The sequence below is a fragment of the Montipora foliosa genome, chromosome 11, assembly GCF_036669935.1.
Source record: "Montipora foliosa isolate CH-2021 chromosome 11, ASM3666993v2, whole genome shotgun sequence".
Lineage (NCBI taxonomy): Eukaryota > Metazoa > Cnidaria > Anthozoa > Scleractinia > Acroporidae > Montipora > Montipora foliosa.
In genome coordinates, this window is record NC_090879.1 from 21,407,221 (window position 1) to 21,424,720 (window position 17,500).

At 38.0% G+C, this 17,500-nt stretch overlaps 2 protein-coding genes across 3 annotated transcripts in view; both read left to right on the forward strand.

The window, feature by feature from the left end:
• The window catches only part of LOC137976219 (malate dehydrogenase, mitochondrial-like), a 9,492-nt gene extending 6,171 nt beyond the window's left edge, over nt 1–3,321 (forward strand). The window contains exons 10-14 of the mRNA XM_068823514.1: nt 1–14; nt 1,232–1,282; nt 1,678–1,779; nt 2,054–2,122; nt 3,124–3,321. The exon at nt 1–14 is cut by the window's left edge and continues 85 nt beyond it. Coding sequence (XP_068679615.1) covers nt 1–14; nt 1,232–1,282; nt 1,678–1,779; nt 2,054–2,122; nt 3,124–3,183 — 296 coding nt within the window. The 3' untranslated portion in view covers nt 3,184–3,321. The remainder of the gene's footprint in view (nt 15–1,231; nt 1,283–1,677; nt 1,780–2,053; nt 2,123–3,123) is intronic.
• A 3,480-nt stretch (nt 3,322–6,801) lies between these two features.
• LOC137974903 (eukaryotic translation initiation factor 4E transporter-like) overlaps nt 6,802–17,500 on the forward strand; it is a 19,593-nt gene continuing 8,894 nt past the window's right edge. Inside the window, exons 1-8 of one of the 2 annotated variants that reach the window (XM_068821912.1) lie at nt 6,802–7,041; nt 7,315–7,409; nt 8,260–8,333; nt 9,489–9,584; nt 11,455–11,674; nt 13,350–13,512; nt 15,204–15,329; nt 16,310–16,360. In XM_068821912.1, the coding sequence (XP_068678013.1) occupies nt 6,975–7,041; nt 7,315–7,409; nt 8,260–8,333; nt 9,489–9,584; nt 11,455–11,674; nt 13,350–13,512; nt 15,204–15,329; nt 16,310–16,360 (892 nt within the window). In that variant the 5' untranslated portion in view covers nt 6,802–6,974. The remainder of the gene's footprint in view (nt 7,042–7,314; nt 7,410–8,259; nt 8,334–9,488; nt 9,585–11,454; nt 11,675–13,349; nt 13,513–15,203; nt 15,330–16,309; nt 16,361–17,500) is intronic. The other variant, XM_068821913.1, reaches the window with a different exon arrangement.

The window sequence follows — 17,500 nt, forward strand, 5'->3', positions numbered from 1 at the left end:
CCAAAGCCGGATCTGTATGTATTATTTTATTGATACTTAATTTCCTTTCACTTTCAAGTTCCTCGAGTTTTGATCTAACATTGTCCATGACATTGTAGCAATCAAAATGCACTTGAGGTTCAAGGTTGTCGAGAACTAGTCATGTGAGAATAAGAGAGGACATTTGACTTTATAATGCAACTTAATGTAAAAATAGTTCTTTTGGTAGAACATCAGCTACTCTGCTGATATGAAGACGGTTAGCAAATTGCATTTTACGTAATGCTGTATGCTAAGTTGAAGAACCTCTAAGAACCACCCCTAAGAAGTGGTCCAAAGTTATGTGGAAATTTTGCTCCTCTATAGTCCTCATCTAATGCAACAGCATCACACCCCAAGAAAAGGCAGAAAAGGACATCCTTGCTTAACCAAAAGCATCTGCTGACAACAATGCTCAAATCCTTTCTAAACTAAACTGTGTGAAAATGTAGGTATGACATTGACTGAGAGACACAGAATGATGATAACCTCCTAATATGGGAAAACAAACAATCTGATATGCTGCATGTATTGTCTGGGACAAAATTCCCTCAAATCTTAAAAAACTAAACATATACCAAGTCTCAAAACAATTGAAACCTTATCTGCTGTCAGAGCAACATATTTAAACATAACTTAAGCATATATCCTTTCTCTCTTATTAAATTGTATTTTTAAAACTGCTTCTTTGAAAGTAGATTCTATCTCCATTCTTTACAACTTCAAAATCTGGAGAACTGGCCAGAAAATCTTAGGATTACGTACCTATGTTTTTATATAATAATTAAGTACAAGGCGAATAAAACAGTCCTAACCAATCTCATAGGCTCTCATCTCTTGTGTGTGGCACTCCTTATCATGCTATCAGAATATTATTCTATTTCTGAAACATTTTAAATAGTTATTCCAATGTCACTCAACCATCAGAAATTAGAGAAGGAAGAATCTGTGATAAGGGATGATGTGAGAAAAAACGTTATTTGTGCAAGTAGTGAAATAAATGTACAACAAATCACAAAATGGACATTATTTATCTTGGATATAGAATTTGTAATAAAATAACGCTTAACTTAAACTCTTTCAGGATTTACACTAAGATGTGATGCGCACATTACTTGTCAATACTTGAATGTGGCATTTCTCTTGACTCTCAAGTTCGTGAACTCCTGGTGAATCTTTCAAATCGTTATTTTCTTTGTGAACGTTGTTTCAGGGATCTGCTACACTTTCAATGGCATATGCTGGTACTAAATTTGTCACATCGGTGAGTAAGTAAATTGGTGCAATGGATTGTGGATCTATTGGATTTAACAATTATTTCATAAGCGCGCATTGGATATGAGGTTGTAAATATCAAAAACGAGGCTTGTATTGCCGACTTGGCTATACATAACACTCTCATATCCAATAAGCGTGAATGGAATAACCGTTTTAATGAATTTTCATTAAATTCTAAACTGTTTTACAGAATGACAGGATGTTATCTTGGTTTTTACAAAGCCAAAGGTGCAATCGATTTCCATATAAGGTCATTACGGTTTATAAGCTGATAATCGAGATTGAGTGAGCCAGTCAGAAGGCTAGAAATGCAATATCCAAGATTGAAGATTAAATAAATTAGCGATAACCGAGACATCTTTATCTAATTTATGTCAACAGGTTCTTGAGGCCCTTAATGGCAAGAGTGGCGTAGTTGAGTGTGCATTTGTACAATCCGATGTCTGTGGGACGGGTTATTTTGCTTCACCTGTTGAACTTGGGGTATGTTTAATCTGAGGTACTCAAATTTTGTTGCCGTAGTGACTGTGAGGTTGTGCGTTTCTTTTTTCTGACCGCTCGCGAGACAACCAAAGTAACATTCTATGTATGGGCATCTTAAAAAAATCTTAAACTTGGGTGTTTGACCGGAAACAACTTTTCATGTTTACCGTGCCGTTCATCTCTCAGTCGCTTTAAGTTATTGACCTTTGAACCGAAAATCATCCAAAGTAAAGGCCTATAACCTCTTGTTTTTGTTTGTTTTTCTTTTCATTAGCCAAATGGCGTGAAAAGTAATCTTGGAATCGGCGATCTTTCTGGCTATGAGAAAAAGAAGCTTGAAGAGGTAGGTGTAAATCAAAGAATTTGCTAGCGATGAAGTCAAATGTTTAAATACTTCTGTCTACAGGTCTATATGGTTGTGTGTATTGCTGGTTTGCATGTGACGTTACGGTGGCCATGTTGGATGACAAGAACAATAACCTGTCTTTCCGCTGAGAACTAAACTTAATTATTATGCAAATTCTGCGAAAAGAAGTTGTATTGTATTGCTATCCAACAAGGCCGCCCTGTCACGTGGGTGCAAACCGAGACTGACAGAAATTGCTCTCACTGTTGTTAAATAATATATAAGGACAACAAATTCGGCGTAAGTCATGGAAAAAGGTTCAAACTGCTTATGAACCTTTTTTAACCAAGACGCGTTGCTTTTTCAGTTGAACAGTAAACATATTTTAATGTCACTATGTTTGAAGCTTTAACATGCGAAAAGCTAAGTTGCCTATTGTGGCGTTACAGTAATTCTTCTGTCCGAGCTTTAAACCTTTTCCACAGAGCGATAACGCATAGATGAAACGTTTATAGCTGCACTCTATTCTACCAACTGGCAAAGTAATTATTTCATTAGGTATTTCTGTAGCATGAAGCGAAACGGAGTATTTTTACTCCCACCAGGATGGGATGCCAGTCCATCGCAGGGTTACCCCCAGCATTAAATTCGCCGGTACCCATTTATTACACCTGGGTGGAGAGACGCACCGTGAGAGTAAGCTTTCCTAAGAACACAACACAATGTCCCTGGCCAGGACCCGAACCCGGAACACTCGATCCGGAGTCGAGCACTCTAACCATGAGGCCACCGCTTGTCCAATTATTTAATTAGCGAGTCTCTTATTTTGGCTCATCCTCGGTGTAAAAACCCATGAAACTCACGGATGATGTAACACAAAGGAAAACAAAAGGGGAAAAAATAAAAAATAAACAATAACTAACCCTACCACAAGCTAACAAAACAAAGAAAAAGTTTTACAGGCTTTTACAGCTAACGCAATTCTTCCTGATTTTAAGGTGATACCCGAGCTTAAGAAAAACATCAAGAAGGGAGAAGACTTCGTTTCTGGGAAGTAATTGAGTTTAGCCCTGCTGTTTGTGGAATTCTGTGGATGCGCTCCGTAGAGTATGCTATCCAATATATTCATTGGCGTGTACAATCTGAATGCGTTTGTTATCTGAAGATAGCCTATTAAAAATAACTGTTTTATTACATGTTCCGGTTCCTTTCTTTTCAGCGACAATGCCTCGCGGGTAATGCGAAAGGTAATGCGGGTGTGGGGCTCTTTCGTCTCTGGCCATCCCCGAATAAAGAGCTCGATTGCAGGCAAATTTATCAAGCATGATACCATTGGAGGCAGAGTAATTTCCGTGAACCTGTGTCTTGAAACAGTAAAAGTTCCTCTTGAACGCACCCGAAAAGTTTGTAAGCTTGTGACTGGGAAACAAAGTTTTCTTTTTAGAGATATGGAACACTTAGTTCAACACAAAGCTTTGAAAAGCACGTACACCCAGACAGCTTCGACCATTGATACATCATGAAGATTTTGTAGGATTTTCTATGCGAAAGATCATCTCAGTGAGACCAACCCCAAATATGTCCTGATAGCTTTGCGCAACGCAACTGCGTGGTCATGGATCAGAGACCCGTTATCAGGCTTATGGAATTGCTTTCTTAATAGGCCTTTTTAGATATATTAAAATTCGACTTGAAAGAGAGGTTTAGAGGACAAAGACAAAGGCTAGTGGATGATACGGAGATGTTTTTTCACATTCATTCCACAGTGTTTCTATTGTGTTTGCCCTCACTGCCTCACTATCAAGTTGAATGTTTGAAATTTCAAGAATGGCCTATTTGATGATCTCTCTCTCTCTCTCTCGCTTAAAGGAATTGTTTGATATATATGACGTTCTGCATCTGCATTTCTAGTTTTGCTGACGGTGTCTCGATTACCATAGAGCTTCTGAAAATATTACCACTTGCTGGATAGGACAGATCACACCCTGGGAATACCGTGCTCTTTTCTTACTTTGTGGGTTTGTTATAATGTACGCGCGTTGGTTACCAAACAACAAAACATGATGGTTACGATCAAGAATGACCCTGTTGCAGGCCATGCAATAGGGAACTTAAACAACGGCGACGGCAACGAGAACGTCACAAATTTGCATATTAAGTGGACAACAACAACAGCTTTGCACGCCCTGCACGTACGCGCTGCATTTGTGTCCATTTCTTTTCCCTCGTCTTCAAAACAACCACGTGAAATAACCAAATTTGAGGTTTCATCAAGGACGTCGGCAGTTGAGGATAGGTTTTCATTTTCTCCCCTAAATTAAGCGCTGTTCCGACCAGTGTCATTCTTGAGAACTTCCACACCCTTTTCCTATTAAAAAGGTTAAAATAGTCACGAAGTGATTACAATAACGTGAATTTATATTTTGAGATGACGTTCTTGTTGCCGTCGCCGTCGTCGTTGCTTAAGTTCTCTATTGATTTCGCGGAAACGTGTGCGCCTTTTTCGGCGTAGTTGCCATATTGCAGAGGTTTTTATTTAATCTTTTGAAAAGAGCACCAACAAGGGCTTGCTGTGTCCGGTTTGTTCCCGCTACATGGCCGGAAGTAAAAGTGGTAGTACTTGTAATTTTAATTTGTTCAGCGCATACAATTTCAATCAGCCTGAGAAAAAAATTGAATTTTTATGTGCGATTAGAGCCTTTCGTTTCGTCGACCACTTAACCAAAAACGGAGGGCTCTGGGGACGAGAATGGATAGAATCAGGAGCTCCTGATAGAATCCATCTCTGCTAACTCTCGTGAGTTGTTCACGCGTGTGGCGAGCCTATCGGTTAGCCCACATATAGGGCACATATTTTAACCTTGCATCTAGAATCGCCAAAGGTGTGCGACTAGCTAAAGTTGACCACGACTGAACACAAATTTCGCACTTGGACATCTAAAACAAAGCAAGTGTATCTTAATTTTTTGTGTTTTAGATGTCCCAGTGGGCAAATTGCGTTCCAGTGTGGTGGTTTTTGTACCTTGGGATCACTAACCTGCAAAGGACCCATTGCTTCGAAAGAGAGTTTATACAAGAAAGCATTGAAATTATTGATATGGATTGACTAGCTTGATGTAACCTTTGCACAGATTCCAAACCTGTCAACTAAGAAAAAGGGGGGATTTTAGGAGCGGCATAGCCGCGCCATAAACGCCGCAGGCGCGATTCTCAAGGGGGGTCCGGGAGCATGCTCCCCGGGAAAATTTTTAAGATATATGCTTCTAAGATGCCATTTTTCTGCATCTTGAAATCACAATAAATGGGAAATAATGGAATTTTTAACAGGTAGTGAAAGCTAAGGCTCATTGGTCCCACAAATGAACGCAAACCTTGCACAAAATCGAGGCAATCCAGTCATAGTAATTTATGCACTTTATGACACAGTTTAATAACCCTACTTGAAGTACATAAATAATGATTAATAATAATTTACATTTATATTGCTCAGGTTACATAAAGAGGATATTACATCGCCGCGCGGAGATAGGAAATTTCTCTTCGAGTGTTGAAGAATATTTCACGAGTGAGGGCAGGGAACGAGTGAATATTTTTCAACACGAGGAAACGTGTGAAAATAACATGTTATCTTCACGCGTGAAGATATCACGTTTTCGCGCGAAAGCTCACTTGGTATTTCATTTGTGTTTATATAATTAAAAAATATATGTGATCACCTGCGCATTACAATGATTAAAAACTAAAAAGTATGATAATGTAAAATGAGCTAAAACCTACAATAAAATCTGGGTAAATAAAAAGTGAAAACTAGACAAATATACAGCTAGATGCAAATAAATAAATAAATAGATAAAAATTAATTCCAATACCCCCAATTCCAGTGCGTTACCGCGCCCAACATTACACAGGCTCATGCTACAATGCCAAAAGGGTAAAAATGGCTGAAAAAACACAGAAAAACGGCAAAGAATCATCCTAAAAAGACTGGTTAAAAAAAGAAAATCTTATCTTTCTTTGACGAGGGAGACTTTCAAAAACCGGGAGAAAATTAAGCGAAAACGGGAGGCCGGAAGTCTCCCCGAAAACGGGGGGTTTCCGGCCAAAACGGGAGGGTTGGAATCTCTGCCTTTGGGAAGCTTCACTTCCGAAATGCTATAACAGTTTTTTTTCACCAGTCTTTTTTTTTACCTAGTTGTTTTTGTATGTTCATTTATTTATTTATTTCTGCGTCTCTACCCCTCAGATATTACCGAGTAAATACCGTACATCCTATATCTTCTCACATTTCTTAGAATATTTATAATAATTTTATTCTTACCATCTTACAGACAAAAATATTCAATAAATCGGAGCTTTGGACCCTTCCCGCTCATGCACATGATTAGATTTAACGAAATAGATTTTAATCCAAAAAATGGTATATGGACTCAAAAATTTTGTAATTTCATCGATAAATACCATTAAAGAATTTTTATGTCGTTCAAAGTCTAATATGATGAGCCCATACTAATGACGACAATGTAAAAAAAGGATTTTGCAAAGGAATCCGAGCTTGATTTGACCATCTTGACACAAAGGTCATTGCCGGAAATATACCTTTGATCCACTCACCCTACCGTCCCCCCAAGAAGCGGAAATGCAATTTCGAAGTGAGGCAAGATAAATACGTAAGCGTCAATTTTTGCCGTGTCTTTGGTTTTCAAAATGGACGTTGATAACGAAGAACAGAGATTTACCTACATTTTGTAATGTACAAAGTTTTGTCTGAGGTCAAATTCACAACGGAATTAACCTCCTCTTTAAGGAAGTCACTGCTGTCGTTTCGACAACTGTTAACGCTGAGGTTTAGATGGAGGTCAGCGAGTTGTCAGAAGGGTGTACAAATGTCGTTGCCAAAGAAGGGTTTCCTTGCGAAGGTAAGCTTTAGTTTTCCCCCATAAGGTCTGAAAATTGTTCTTCGGAGAGTAGCTTTCAATTGCTTGAGTTCTTTTAGTTCTTCCTTTCAAAGTACCACTACCTTTTACCGTTTATTGGTGCTTTTTGTGGAAAACTTAACTGAAAACAAACCACTTCAAAAAAATAAATTCTACCAAACTTTCATTGCATAGTACGTAATGTTTTGGTCGTCTCTCCTTAATATGGTAGTGTAATAGAGTTTTGTGTTATGTTCATTTTTTACCTGTTTACAGGGAAAATTGTCAATAGTGACAACACCTTGACTTTATCGGGGAAAAAGGATGAGAATGGAGCAAGCGAAAACCAGCCACGTGTTACATACACGAAGGTGACAATTTATAGCGTATTGAACGTGAAAAGAACTAAAAACACTTTCTTCCCTAGGCAATAATGTATTTATTCTTTTTCGTAAAATTTGATATGAAATGTGCCCAAAAGCAAAGATAAATATTCTCTAAAGACGCGAACAATCTATTTAAAACCCTTGTTATGGAAAACACGTTATTACCACAAATACAAGTTTTGTACTAATAACTAGCTATTAAGTTTCTCTCATTTCATTCTGGACTACGACATCAAAGAAACTGTGAAACACAGTGCACTCCCGTGCTCTCTTGCAGTTTTGATCATAAGATTTCCTGTTAAAAAAAAAAAATTTAATAATCTCAGGTTTGTATGCACCCCTTATTTGGGAGACTGCAATGAAAGTTGATAAGGGGCAACTACAAAATTCGGGGACACACAGGAGCACCATGTGCAAATCATTCAGGAGCATTTAAAGAAGGAAACATATGACAGAAGGCTCTTAATAATGTTATCCAATAATATGCAAATATTGGGCCCAGTATTTATCCTATGGATTGGTTTTCTTGGAAGACATAAAAGTATGAGTGCTTGTGTGAAACCTCTAAGATTAGTGGGAAACCAACAAGCTCAATCTACTTGCAACAGCGAGTCTGGGATTAAATCTTAGTTGAATATTATTGGTGGCAGGCAATTCAGTCTCGCCACCTTGCAAATCCATTTCATTATGTCCCCATTTTAAGAACTCCTGGGGAGAAGGAACAGAGAAAGAGGAAAATTGGTGCAGTTAGCTAGTCTGTTTGCTTTCTCAAGGGATTTTATCATGGACTGTAATTGTGCATGTTGATTGTTTTTTATTAATCTTGTGCTAAAAGGAGGATTTGTTAAATCTGAGGGAGTCACCAGCATCCAAACTGTGGCCTTCTATTCTTTCTGATGAATATGTTAGGTGAGTCGCTTATTTCATTACCATTGCATCTATTAAAAGGTAAACCCACTGGAAGCTTATACAAAGCATGACGTGAAAGAGAGCAAGAATGCCAAACCACATCCAAATATATTTTAATGATAAAGCAAGACTTTTAGAGTAGTGTTCACTCCAATATTTGGGTAAATATGTGTACGTTCAGAGTAGGTTCATCTATTCAGACAAGTGAAATAAATTGAAAATTGTGTTTCAATCCTTGAGCAGGCTTCAAAGCTTTGAACCATCTCCATGTTAATAAAACAAATTTAATGTCAATTATCGACATAAGAATTCTCTTCTCATTGACAAAGCTTTGAGCAAGTTGCAAGCAAAGTGTATTGGGAATACACTGTTGCATCCTCTTATAGTGCAATGGTGCATATCTACATTGGCAATGACCTCTTTCTCATTTTTCAACTTTTTCCCCAGGCTTAAGGTGCAGATCTGTTGTTAAAAGTACAGGTGTTGGGAAATTTTAATTTTTCCGTTTCAGTGGAGGACGTGAACACACCACCATGACTGGACTTCAGTTTCATCAATAAACATCAATGCTTTTTATTACATTAGTCCCTGGAGAGTTGTTACTTAAGCTGGAATCATTCCAGTTTTTCTGTAACAATAATGTGAAGGAGCAACCTTAGAAATTATGCTTGGTTACGTTTGTCTTCTTGTGGCAACATGCTTGTAACATGCAAATAAGTGGCCAAAGTTTCTCAGGTTTTTCCCCTTCTTATTCTTGCAAACATTTTGATTATTCTTGCTTCATTTCTTTACCAAAAGTTAAAGTATTGATCAGTAATGTAGTGCGTTGAAATTATGGTGAATTTTTTACAGGCCACTTCGGAAAATACCATAGTACTCTTTGTTTGTTCCCCCAAATTTTGAATAAGCATTGTTTTTGTTTTCTGTTGGGACCGTTGTAAGGCCCAAGAGAAACTGAAAACAATGCTTATGCAAAATTTGGGGGGACAAACAAAGAGTTCTATGGTATTTTCCCACCCCAGGGTGCCCCCAGTTGACGAGTAAAATCGTCTGGTGTTAAGGCAGAGTATAATCTGTCAAGTCTCAGTCCCAGGGGTCGTGTCATTTTTTTGTTCTCCTTATAAAAGTTTATTTTCAACTGTTTCTCTTTGGTAGAAATGGAATTTGGGATCCAGAAGCATGGCATCAGTCATATTCAAGTGAGAAGAGATGTGCATCACCTGGCGAGGAACTGAAAAAACACCTACTGGTGTAAGCACGCAAAGATGGATTTATCTCTTAAAAGCAGTACTTTTGAAATTTTTTTTTTCAAATTAGCCATTGATTACACTTTTAACGCATTGACTTCCGGGGGTTCCCCATTGACGAGTAAAATCGTTTGGTGTTGGACGGAGTAAAGTACCAAGTCTGGCCGGTTTAGGCTGGTTTGGGCATCAAAGGGTTAATTAATGTAGAATTGAATGACATAGTCCACAAATTAGTCCAACCGCTTCTTGGATGGTATGATTTGATAAAGTGTCTGTCTGCTAAGCTGGAAGTTGTGGGTTGGATTCCCTGGCAGAACTAACACTTAGATAACATTAACTTTGCTCTTGGGTAAATTTTACACTAAGAACAAAAGTTTCCAGGTTAGTGAATGTTGCTGGATCAACTGGATCAACAAAGTCTGTAGAGTCTTCAGGTGTTTACACATTCATGGTAGTTTACATTAGGCTACAAAAAGGAAGTCACAAGTAAATCTGTTGAGATTTTGAATTAATGTAGTGGTCAAAAGAAAAACTAGTAACTCGTGAATGAATACTTGTAAGGAAATTTGCTCCTATGTCATGCAAAATTAGCACAGAAGATCTTAAGGGCCCACAGACGGATTTTTCGCGCATTGCTAAGGAAGGGAAATGTTACTTCCAGTGTCTGACATGATCATATCGTGAGCTGACGAGAAAAACACTCTCACTGACCTGGAAAATTTGATAACAATCTCCTAATTGAAGGTTTTTTCTCACCTTCCAAGCACTGCACAACTGCACAATTGCGTAAACTGACTTCCGGTCTCTAAATTGAATGAATTTTTTTATATATGGCACGTTTCACACCCAAATACAGAATAGAACTAGTCATTGAATTTTTCAAGTCATCTTTTTTGAAAATTTTATGGGTATTTCAGTATCATTTATCTCTTTAAAAAGAGAATTTTTCAAAATAAAAACATGACCATGCTTGACTGGATGCAAAAACAAATACAAATTATCAAACCACTAATTAAATACCCAAATTGTGTAGCATGTAGACAAATTTAGAGTTTTCATTTATTGGTCACATGACCATCGACGTGGCATGATGACATCATATTCAGGGTCAGTGTTTTACAAAAGTTGGAAACTGACCAAAATAATGCCAAATTCTCTCAAATTACTTAACCATTACATCCTTAGCAATGCACCCCAAAAACCCCGTCATTAGGCCCTTAACTGGTCCCATTCACCCCTAAACCGGCCTAAACCGGCCTAAACCGGCCATACTTATAATTTTTCTTTTTCTAATGCCAGATGATTTTACTCGTCAATGGGGGTTAATTCAACTAGAAAATAATGTAATTCCATTAACTATATTGTCCCCAAACAGTGGACAGATTTTGTCTCAGGTGTTAAAGTAATTTCCAAAATGCATATATTCTCTTTGAAAAAGACATCTTTGCCTAGGTTGACTTTCCTTTTGTTAACAACCTCCACATCCTCTCAAAAACTGTCCCGTTTTACCCATGGACCCCTGGGAGTGAGGGGGTGGTTAAGTAGTTAGTGGGTTAAAGAACCTATTGCTGTTGATGGAACAAGTGTGTTATGCAAATGCAAATGCAACGGTTTTGAGTTGAAACAACGAGGTCTCACAGGGAAGTAATAATGTTATTTTTACAGCGAGTTTCAATCAAGTGTGATGAAACCAAAACCAAAGTAATTACTCAAAGCTCAGGAAAATGTGCACACACGAGCCACAGTGGTTTCACATCACAATGGTTTCACAATAGAGCTTTGAACCAATCACTGAGTGAAGTAATCATAAGCCAAAGCGATTCGCTAATTACTTTCAACACTCAATTGAAAACCTCTCTATTGTTATTCTCCAGGGTTGAAGATGGTATTGTGCTTAGTCCTCAGCGACAGAGTTTTGTTCAGGGTTGTCATATTCCTCAGAGTGCACCTGAGAAGCATCTGTTACAGGAAAGAGGAAAAATCAGCAGAACAACTGACCGGGAAAAGGATGGAAGAAGCAGGCTTACTGGACGGGTTGGGAGAGGAAGAACATTGGATTATAAAGAGCGTACACCTTTGCAAGAAAAGGATAAGGTATTTATGCCTGTGTTTTTATTTTGTCTCATTCAAACTGATCTTAGGTAATATTTCCCTCCTCCATGTTGTCATTTCCACAGCAAGGTACTCTGTGAAATGTACAAGAGGTGTCGTGAGCTTGCCTAGAATACTAGGCGAATTGTAGCATCCCAAAGGGCTAAAAACTTAAGCTACAATGGAAATACTATTGCTTATCTTCATGTAAATGAGCTAGATAGTGTAACATAATGGGTTACCATAGCAACCAGTGATTCATCGTAGAATCAGGCCCTACAATAGGGTGCGATTAAAAAACAGAAATTGTGCAAAATTTTCAGGGCGGGTTACATGTATGCAATAAGGAAGTACAGTTAAACTAAATGCATGTGTATACGAAAATAGCTGGTAGTCTTGTGTACAGTAAATTGCTGTTCATATCACAAATTTGGCGGAAGATGTGATTGTGTCTTCTGATTGGTAATTGTGATTAGAACGTCTCCTCTCCACCAACAGCGACACTTGGCCAACACTTGACCGAAAGGCTACAGGTTACCAAAAGGTTAGCAACAGATGGTAAAATAAGAAAAATCAAGATTTGGTTAACCATTTTGTTTCTCGACAAGTTAAGCTTTCATGCATTTTTGTACAAAATCTCTATGAAAAATTCACTCTGAATGCTTCAATTTCCTCAAATACACTGAAACTAAAAAGGCACAAAAACATTCGTGTGCATCAAGGAAAACTCTGCTTAATTTCCCATCTAAGAATGATCTTTATCAATCGCCCTATAATGCAATGCGATCCTGATTTGGCATATTGGTACGTCATTTATGTCGGCATAATATATCTTGTATTGATGTAATACAATAATTGATGATCATTTGCCTCACAATAAAGGTTTTGTGCTTTGGACTGTTCTAAATTTACCGACATACTACCGACATACTACCGACATACTACTGACAGGTTACCAACACTTTACTGTCTGTCGACCAACTGTTGGCTGAGGGGCGGGTGACTGTCGGCTGACAGATGGCCTACAAGCAGTTATCTTTTCAGCAAATAGTAATTAAAGCTGTCGGACGACTGTTGGCTGACTGTCGGTAGAGGGGAGATGTTCTTCACAATTACCACGATATTTGAAATAAGTTCCGATTTTCTGTCAATCATGATCATTTCGTTTTTGTTGACATATATCAGCAATTCTGGTTCTGAAGAGGATTTGAAGAGGATTTGTTTGCGCTGTGGCAATAGGCAACTCTTGTAGATTGAAAGCTAGAACCAGGCCTCATAGGTGAAGGTTTCTAGCGCCTCGAACTTAATTGTTTTCAAAAACGAAGAGTTGGCAGGTTTCCAAAGGTAATCATCTTTAAAATGATGCATAGATCAAGATTTTTTTCTTAAAATAAAGTGTATTTTGGTTTATTTCATCAAATTTGTGAGATACTTCATAAATTGTGCTATCAGATGGTTGTATCTCAAAAACAAAGGCAGTGGACCCCATTTTTTTTATCGCTGGAAAGTAATATAGCAGGCTAAACTGAAACTCTGGAGCAGATTTAGAGCTGCCTTTTATGAAATTATAGTATTTAAAATTTTGAGGTGGCTCTGAAATCTGCTCAAGGGAATTTGCAAAGAGTTTCAGCTCAGCCTGCTGAGTATTTTGTGTCAATAAAGGTTATGAATCTTGTAGGATTCTGATGATCCATTGGGTAAATATTTTGGGACACGAGAAAGAGCAGAAAGGATTGACACAATAAGAGGATCTGGCAAAGACAAAGAGAAGGGAATTAAAGGAAGAGAAAAGGAACGGAGAAGAAGCAGAGAGGAACAAGCTCGTGGCAAAAATGCCCAAGGTTTGAAGGTTTTTGATATCTAATAGTTCTAAGGAAAGGATCAGCACAGATTTCAGCAAAGCAACTTAGGCGTGTACAGCTTTCACGTCATGTTCAGAAGACTCTGGTTTAAATCCTGTTCACAACACAAAAGTTGATAAATAGTAAGGGTTAAGGGTGCATCGGTGCAGGGTCTTACAGTTTGGTATGGAATATTTTCACAGTTCTAAGAACATCATGAAACACTGAAAGAAATAGCTGTAAAATTAATGTATGTTTTTACTGTTAATTACCATGATTTCTAATTTACTCCCTAAACACACTTGATTACTTTTTATGGTCAGCATAGCTTACATCACACATCTAATTTGTGATGTAAAACCACGATAAGCACATGGTTCTTTTCCAAGTCAACAAGATCAGGAAGGTATCGTTTTAATCCTTTTACTGTAAAAGTCCATGTATAAGCTGCACCCGTAGGTATGCCGCACCCCCACAGGCCTTTCTATTCTTTTTTAGGCTGTGTTATAACAGTGAAGAAGCGGTCTGTGAAATAGCGTGGAAGTAATCAAAGGCGGTTTACTGGAAAGGCTCCTAGACCACTCATGAAAAAGGAAAAAACAACAAAGTGATTTCAGTTTAAATGTTTATTCAGTGACTTCTTGAGAAGTTTTTTTGAATATTAATTAGGCCTTAGAAAACTCCAACCTCAGATGTTTCTGTACAATAAGCTGTATCCCCTACTTTTGATTTGGATTTTGATTAAGAAAAAAGGTGCAGCTTATAAGGACTTTCACAGTAGTAGTTCTTCGCTCAAAGTGTTGTAATATTAATTTTACAAGCACGTCCACTCCCTAGGAATCAGAATTAAAAGGCCTTACAAGGCTGTGCTCTAACGGCGCCTGGTCGCCTGAGGCGACCCATTTATACACCTGGGTGGAGAGAAGCACCGTGAGAGTAAAGTGTCTTTCCCAAGAACACTACACAATGTCCCCGGCCAGGCCCTGAACCTGGACAACTTGATTCGGAGTCGAGCACACTAACCATAAGGCCACCGCACCTTTTTTTGGGGAAAAGGTGTGGCTTATCTGTGGGTGTTTACTGTAAATAAAAACAACCATTACTCAGTGCAATCTCCTGTCAATGCAAAGTTGATTTTTTTTTAGAAATTTGAGCATGAAACACAGGTGTACTATTACTTCATGTTAACAAAACACATTATTTTTGAAATAAAATTATTATCATCTGAAGTGTGGGTTATAGACGGTAGGAAGAAGTGATCCTTGCACTTATCTGGACAATTTAAGGGCGCGTTTGATTGACGCTATTCCGGAATAAGAATACGTGGAGTGATGATTTAAAACACTATGTATGGCGTTTTGCAGCAACAAGAATAATAAAGCTATGTTTAAAATAGCATTTTAGCAGATTTTTGACAGTATTAATGTGAATCCCCACAAAAACGAAGGATTTCCAACTTCTATTCTATGTATTCCTATTCCGGAATACGGTCAATCAAACGCACCCTAAGGATTTTTTTTTATAGAAAATTCAGGTGTCTTCAATGGGATTTGAACCTATGACCTGCACTGCTCAAACAACTGAGCTGTGAAGCCACTTAGTTGGGAGCAGGTCAATTTGTTGGGCTCAATGGTTCCTGTGAAAGGATAAATGTATATGTATTTGAAGTGCAGTTTATTTTTGTTTACAAGTAGTTAAAAAGAAACAAGGTAAAGATGAGAGGAAGGACGAACCTGAGTGGTTCACATTTGGTCCATCAAGTCAGTTTGAAACTATGGAACTTAAAGGGTTTGATGACTCCCAAGATTTTAAGAAAGGTACCTCCAAGTGCTATTTAAATGATGTGCCTATGACTGCTTACTTAATTTACATTTCAAACTTAATTTAATTTTTAGTTTTGTCAGTTTCACAGAGAAATCATACTCAAACATTTAAGAATAATACATGATGTACAGCTCTAAACTAATTTTTTAGCATATTTAGTTAGGTTTCATTTGAACAAATAGCAAACAATTCAGCGTGTACCAGTGAGTTACAGTTGCATGTGAGAGGTTGCTTAGCAGGTAAGAAGGGTAAAAGTCGCACAAGGTGATAGCTGAGTGGACCCTAGCTTCTTGAGTGCATTCTTAGCAAACCTCCCAAGTGCACCTATAACTCAATATTACATGCTGAACCATTTACTATTTGTTTAATAACATAACCTAGACTTCTTGTGACAGTTTGTGACCTCTTTGCCTCCTTTGAATGCCTTTGGCTCATTAACACAACAAGCTGACGTTCACTTAATAGGCTTGCAAATCGCTTTGTTGGTGGTTCGGGTAAAATACCGATTAATGCGTTAAAAGTCTTTTGTCATAAAGCTCTGAAGAAATTTCAGTATTATCACTGGTAGACTGGTCAGACATTATTGTAGTTCGAGGAAAAAAGCAATTTTTTCCAGTGCATGCATCAGTGTCTTCATGATAATCTTTCACCTATAGGCAAATGGTAAATGGGTAATTGACCAATCTGAGAGCACTTTTTATTTTTGTTATGTTCTAAAATCATGCGAGTCATTCAAACATTGAAGTCCCTTGTAGATTTGATGGCAGCCTTGCCAACTGGGGAAAGGGGGTGGGGGGGGAGGGAAATTAAAAGTGCTCACAATGCCATACACTTTCATAACCAACAGGAATCAAGCCTGCTGATGGAATAATGAGGTTGCTGTTAGAATGCAGTAACATTGTATCCCCTCAATTTATATTTATTTATTCCATCATGAGAAACATTCACTGATCCGTAATGTCCACTCTTCCAGATCAGGAGAGACGTAAATCTGTGTCTGATGAGATTAAAGCAATTTTGTCAGGTACATATACATGTTTTGGGCTGATTTACACGGTACAATTTTTGTCGCATGCGACAACGGCTTACGACAGGCCCACGACATTGATTTACGATTGTTGGGTACGTCAGAAAAATGTCGTAGCATTTTAAAACATTTTTTTAAACGCTGCGACAATCGTAAGTCATGTTGTAGGCCTGTCGTGAACTTGTTGCATGTGACAAAAATCATACTGTGTAAATCAACCCTTATCATTACTTAAATCAGACATAGGCAAGGTAGTGACACCTGAAGATCAGGTTTTCTTTTGAAATTGTTGTTTATCTGACATTTTAATTTTTAAATAACCAGTGTTAATTTTGGCCAGCTCTTTGGTATCACTAAAATGACAAAATTAATGGTAGGAGTGGATCAAACAGTGATGTCGTCTTTACATTTAAAATTATTTTCTACTTCCAGGCTATTGCCAGCCTTCTCAAAACTGGCCGGTCGACGGCTCAATGAGCCACCTCCTCAGAAAGCTTGAGCATCTCATTCCAGTCAGAAAATGTCAGACACAACACATTTTTAATAGCTCAAACATGAAATCACTGGAGATATTATAAAAGCTTAAAAAAAGTTTGTTTGACATACAAATTTGCATCCGCAATATTTTTTGGCGTTCCGCCCATGAAATGTTTATTTAACTAACATTCCAGTATTTCTTATCAGACTCCAAGCAAGACAAAAATAGTGTCAATTCCATATGTGAAATTTTGTCACTTTAAATCCCCCAGATTGCCCAGATTGCACTAAATTGCATCTGTGAATGTCAAAATTAAAAAAATTCCCCAGGGGAGTGTGCCCCCAGACCCCCCTGTCCTTTGGGCACTCTCTAGGGTGCCTTTAGCACCAAACTGTCCCCACTTTCCTTATGACCTGCTCCCCAAAAATATTTTGGGAAGGCTGATTGCTGGTTAACCCTTTCACTCCCGTGGGGTTCCCCATTGACAAGTAAAATCGTCTGGCGTAAAATCTATAAGTGGCACTCTTGGGAGTGAAAGGGTTAAAACATTATTCTCTCTTCGAGCAACACAGTGTTTTCAAGTTCTCTCATTTTATCCTCTCCATGTTTTACTCAGGAAATATAAAATTAGATGAAGGTTACTTTCCTGCATGATAATT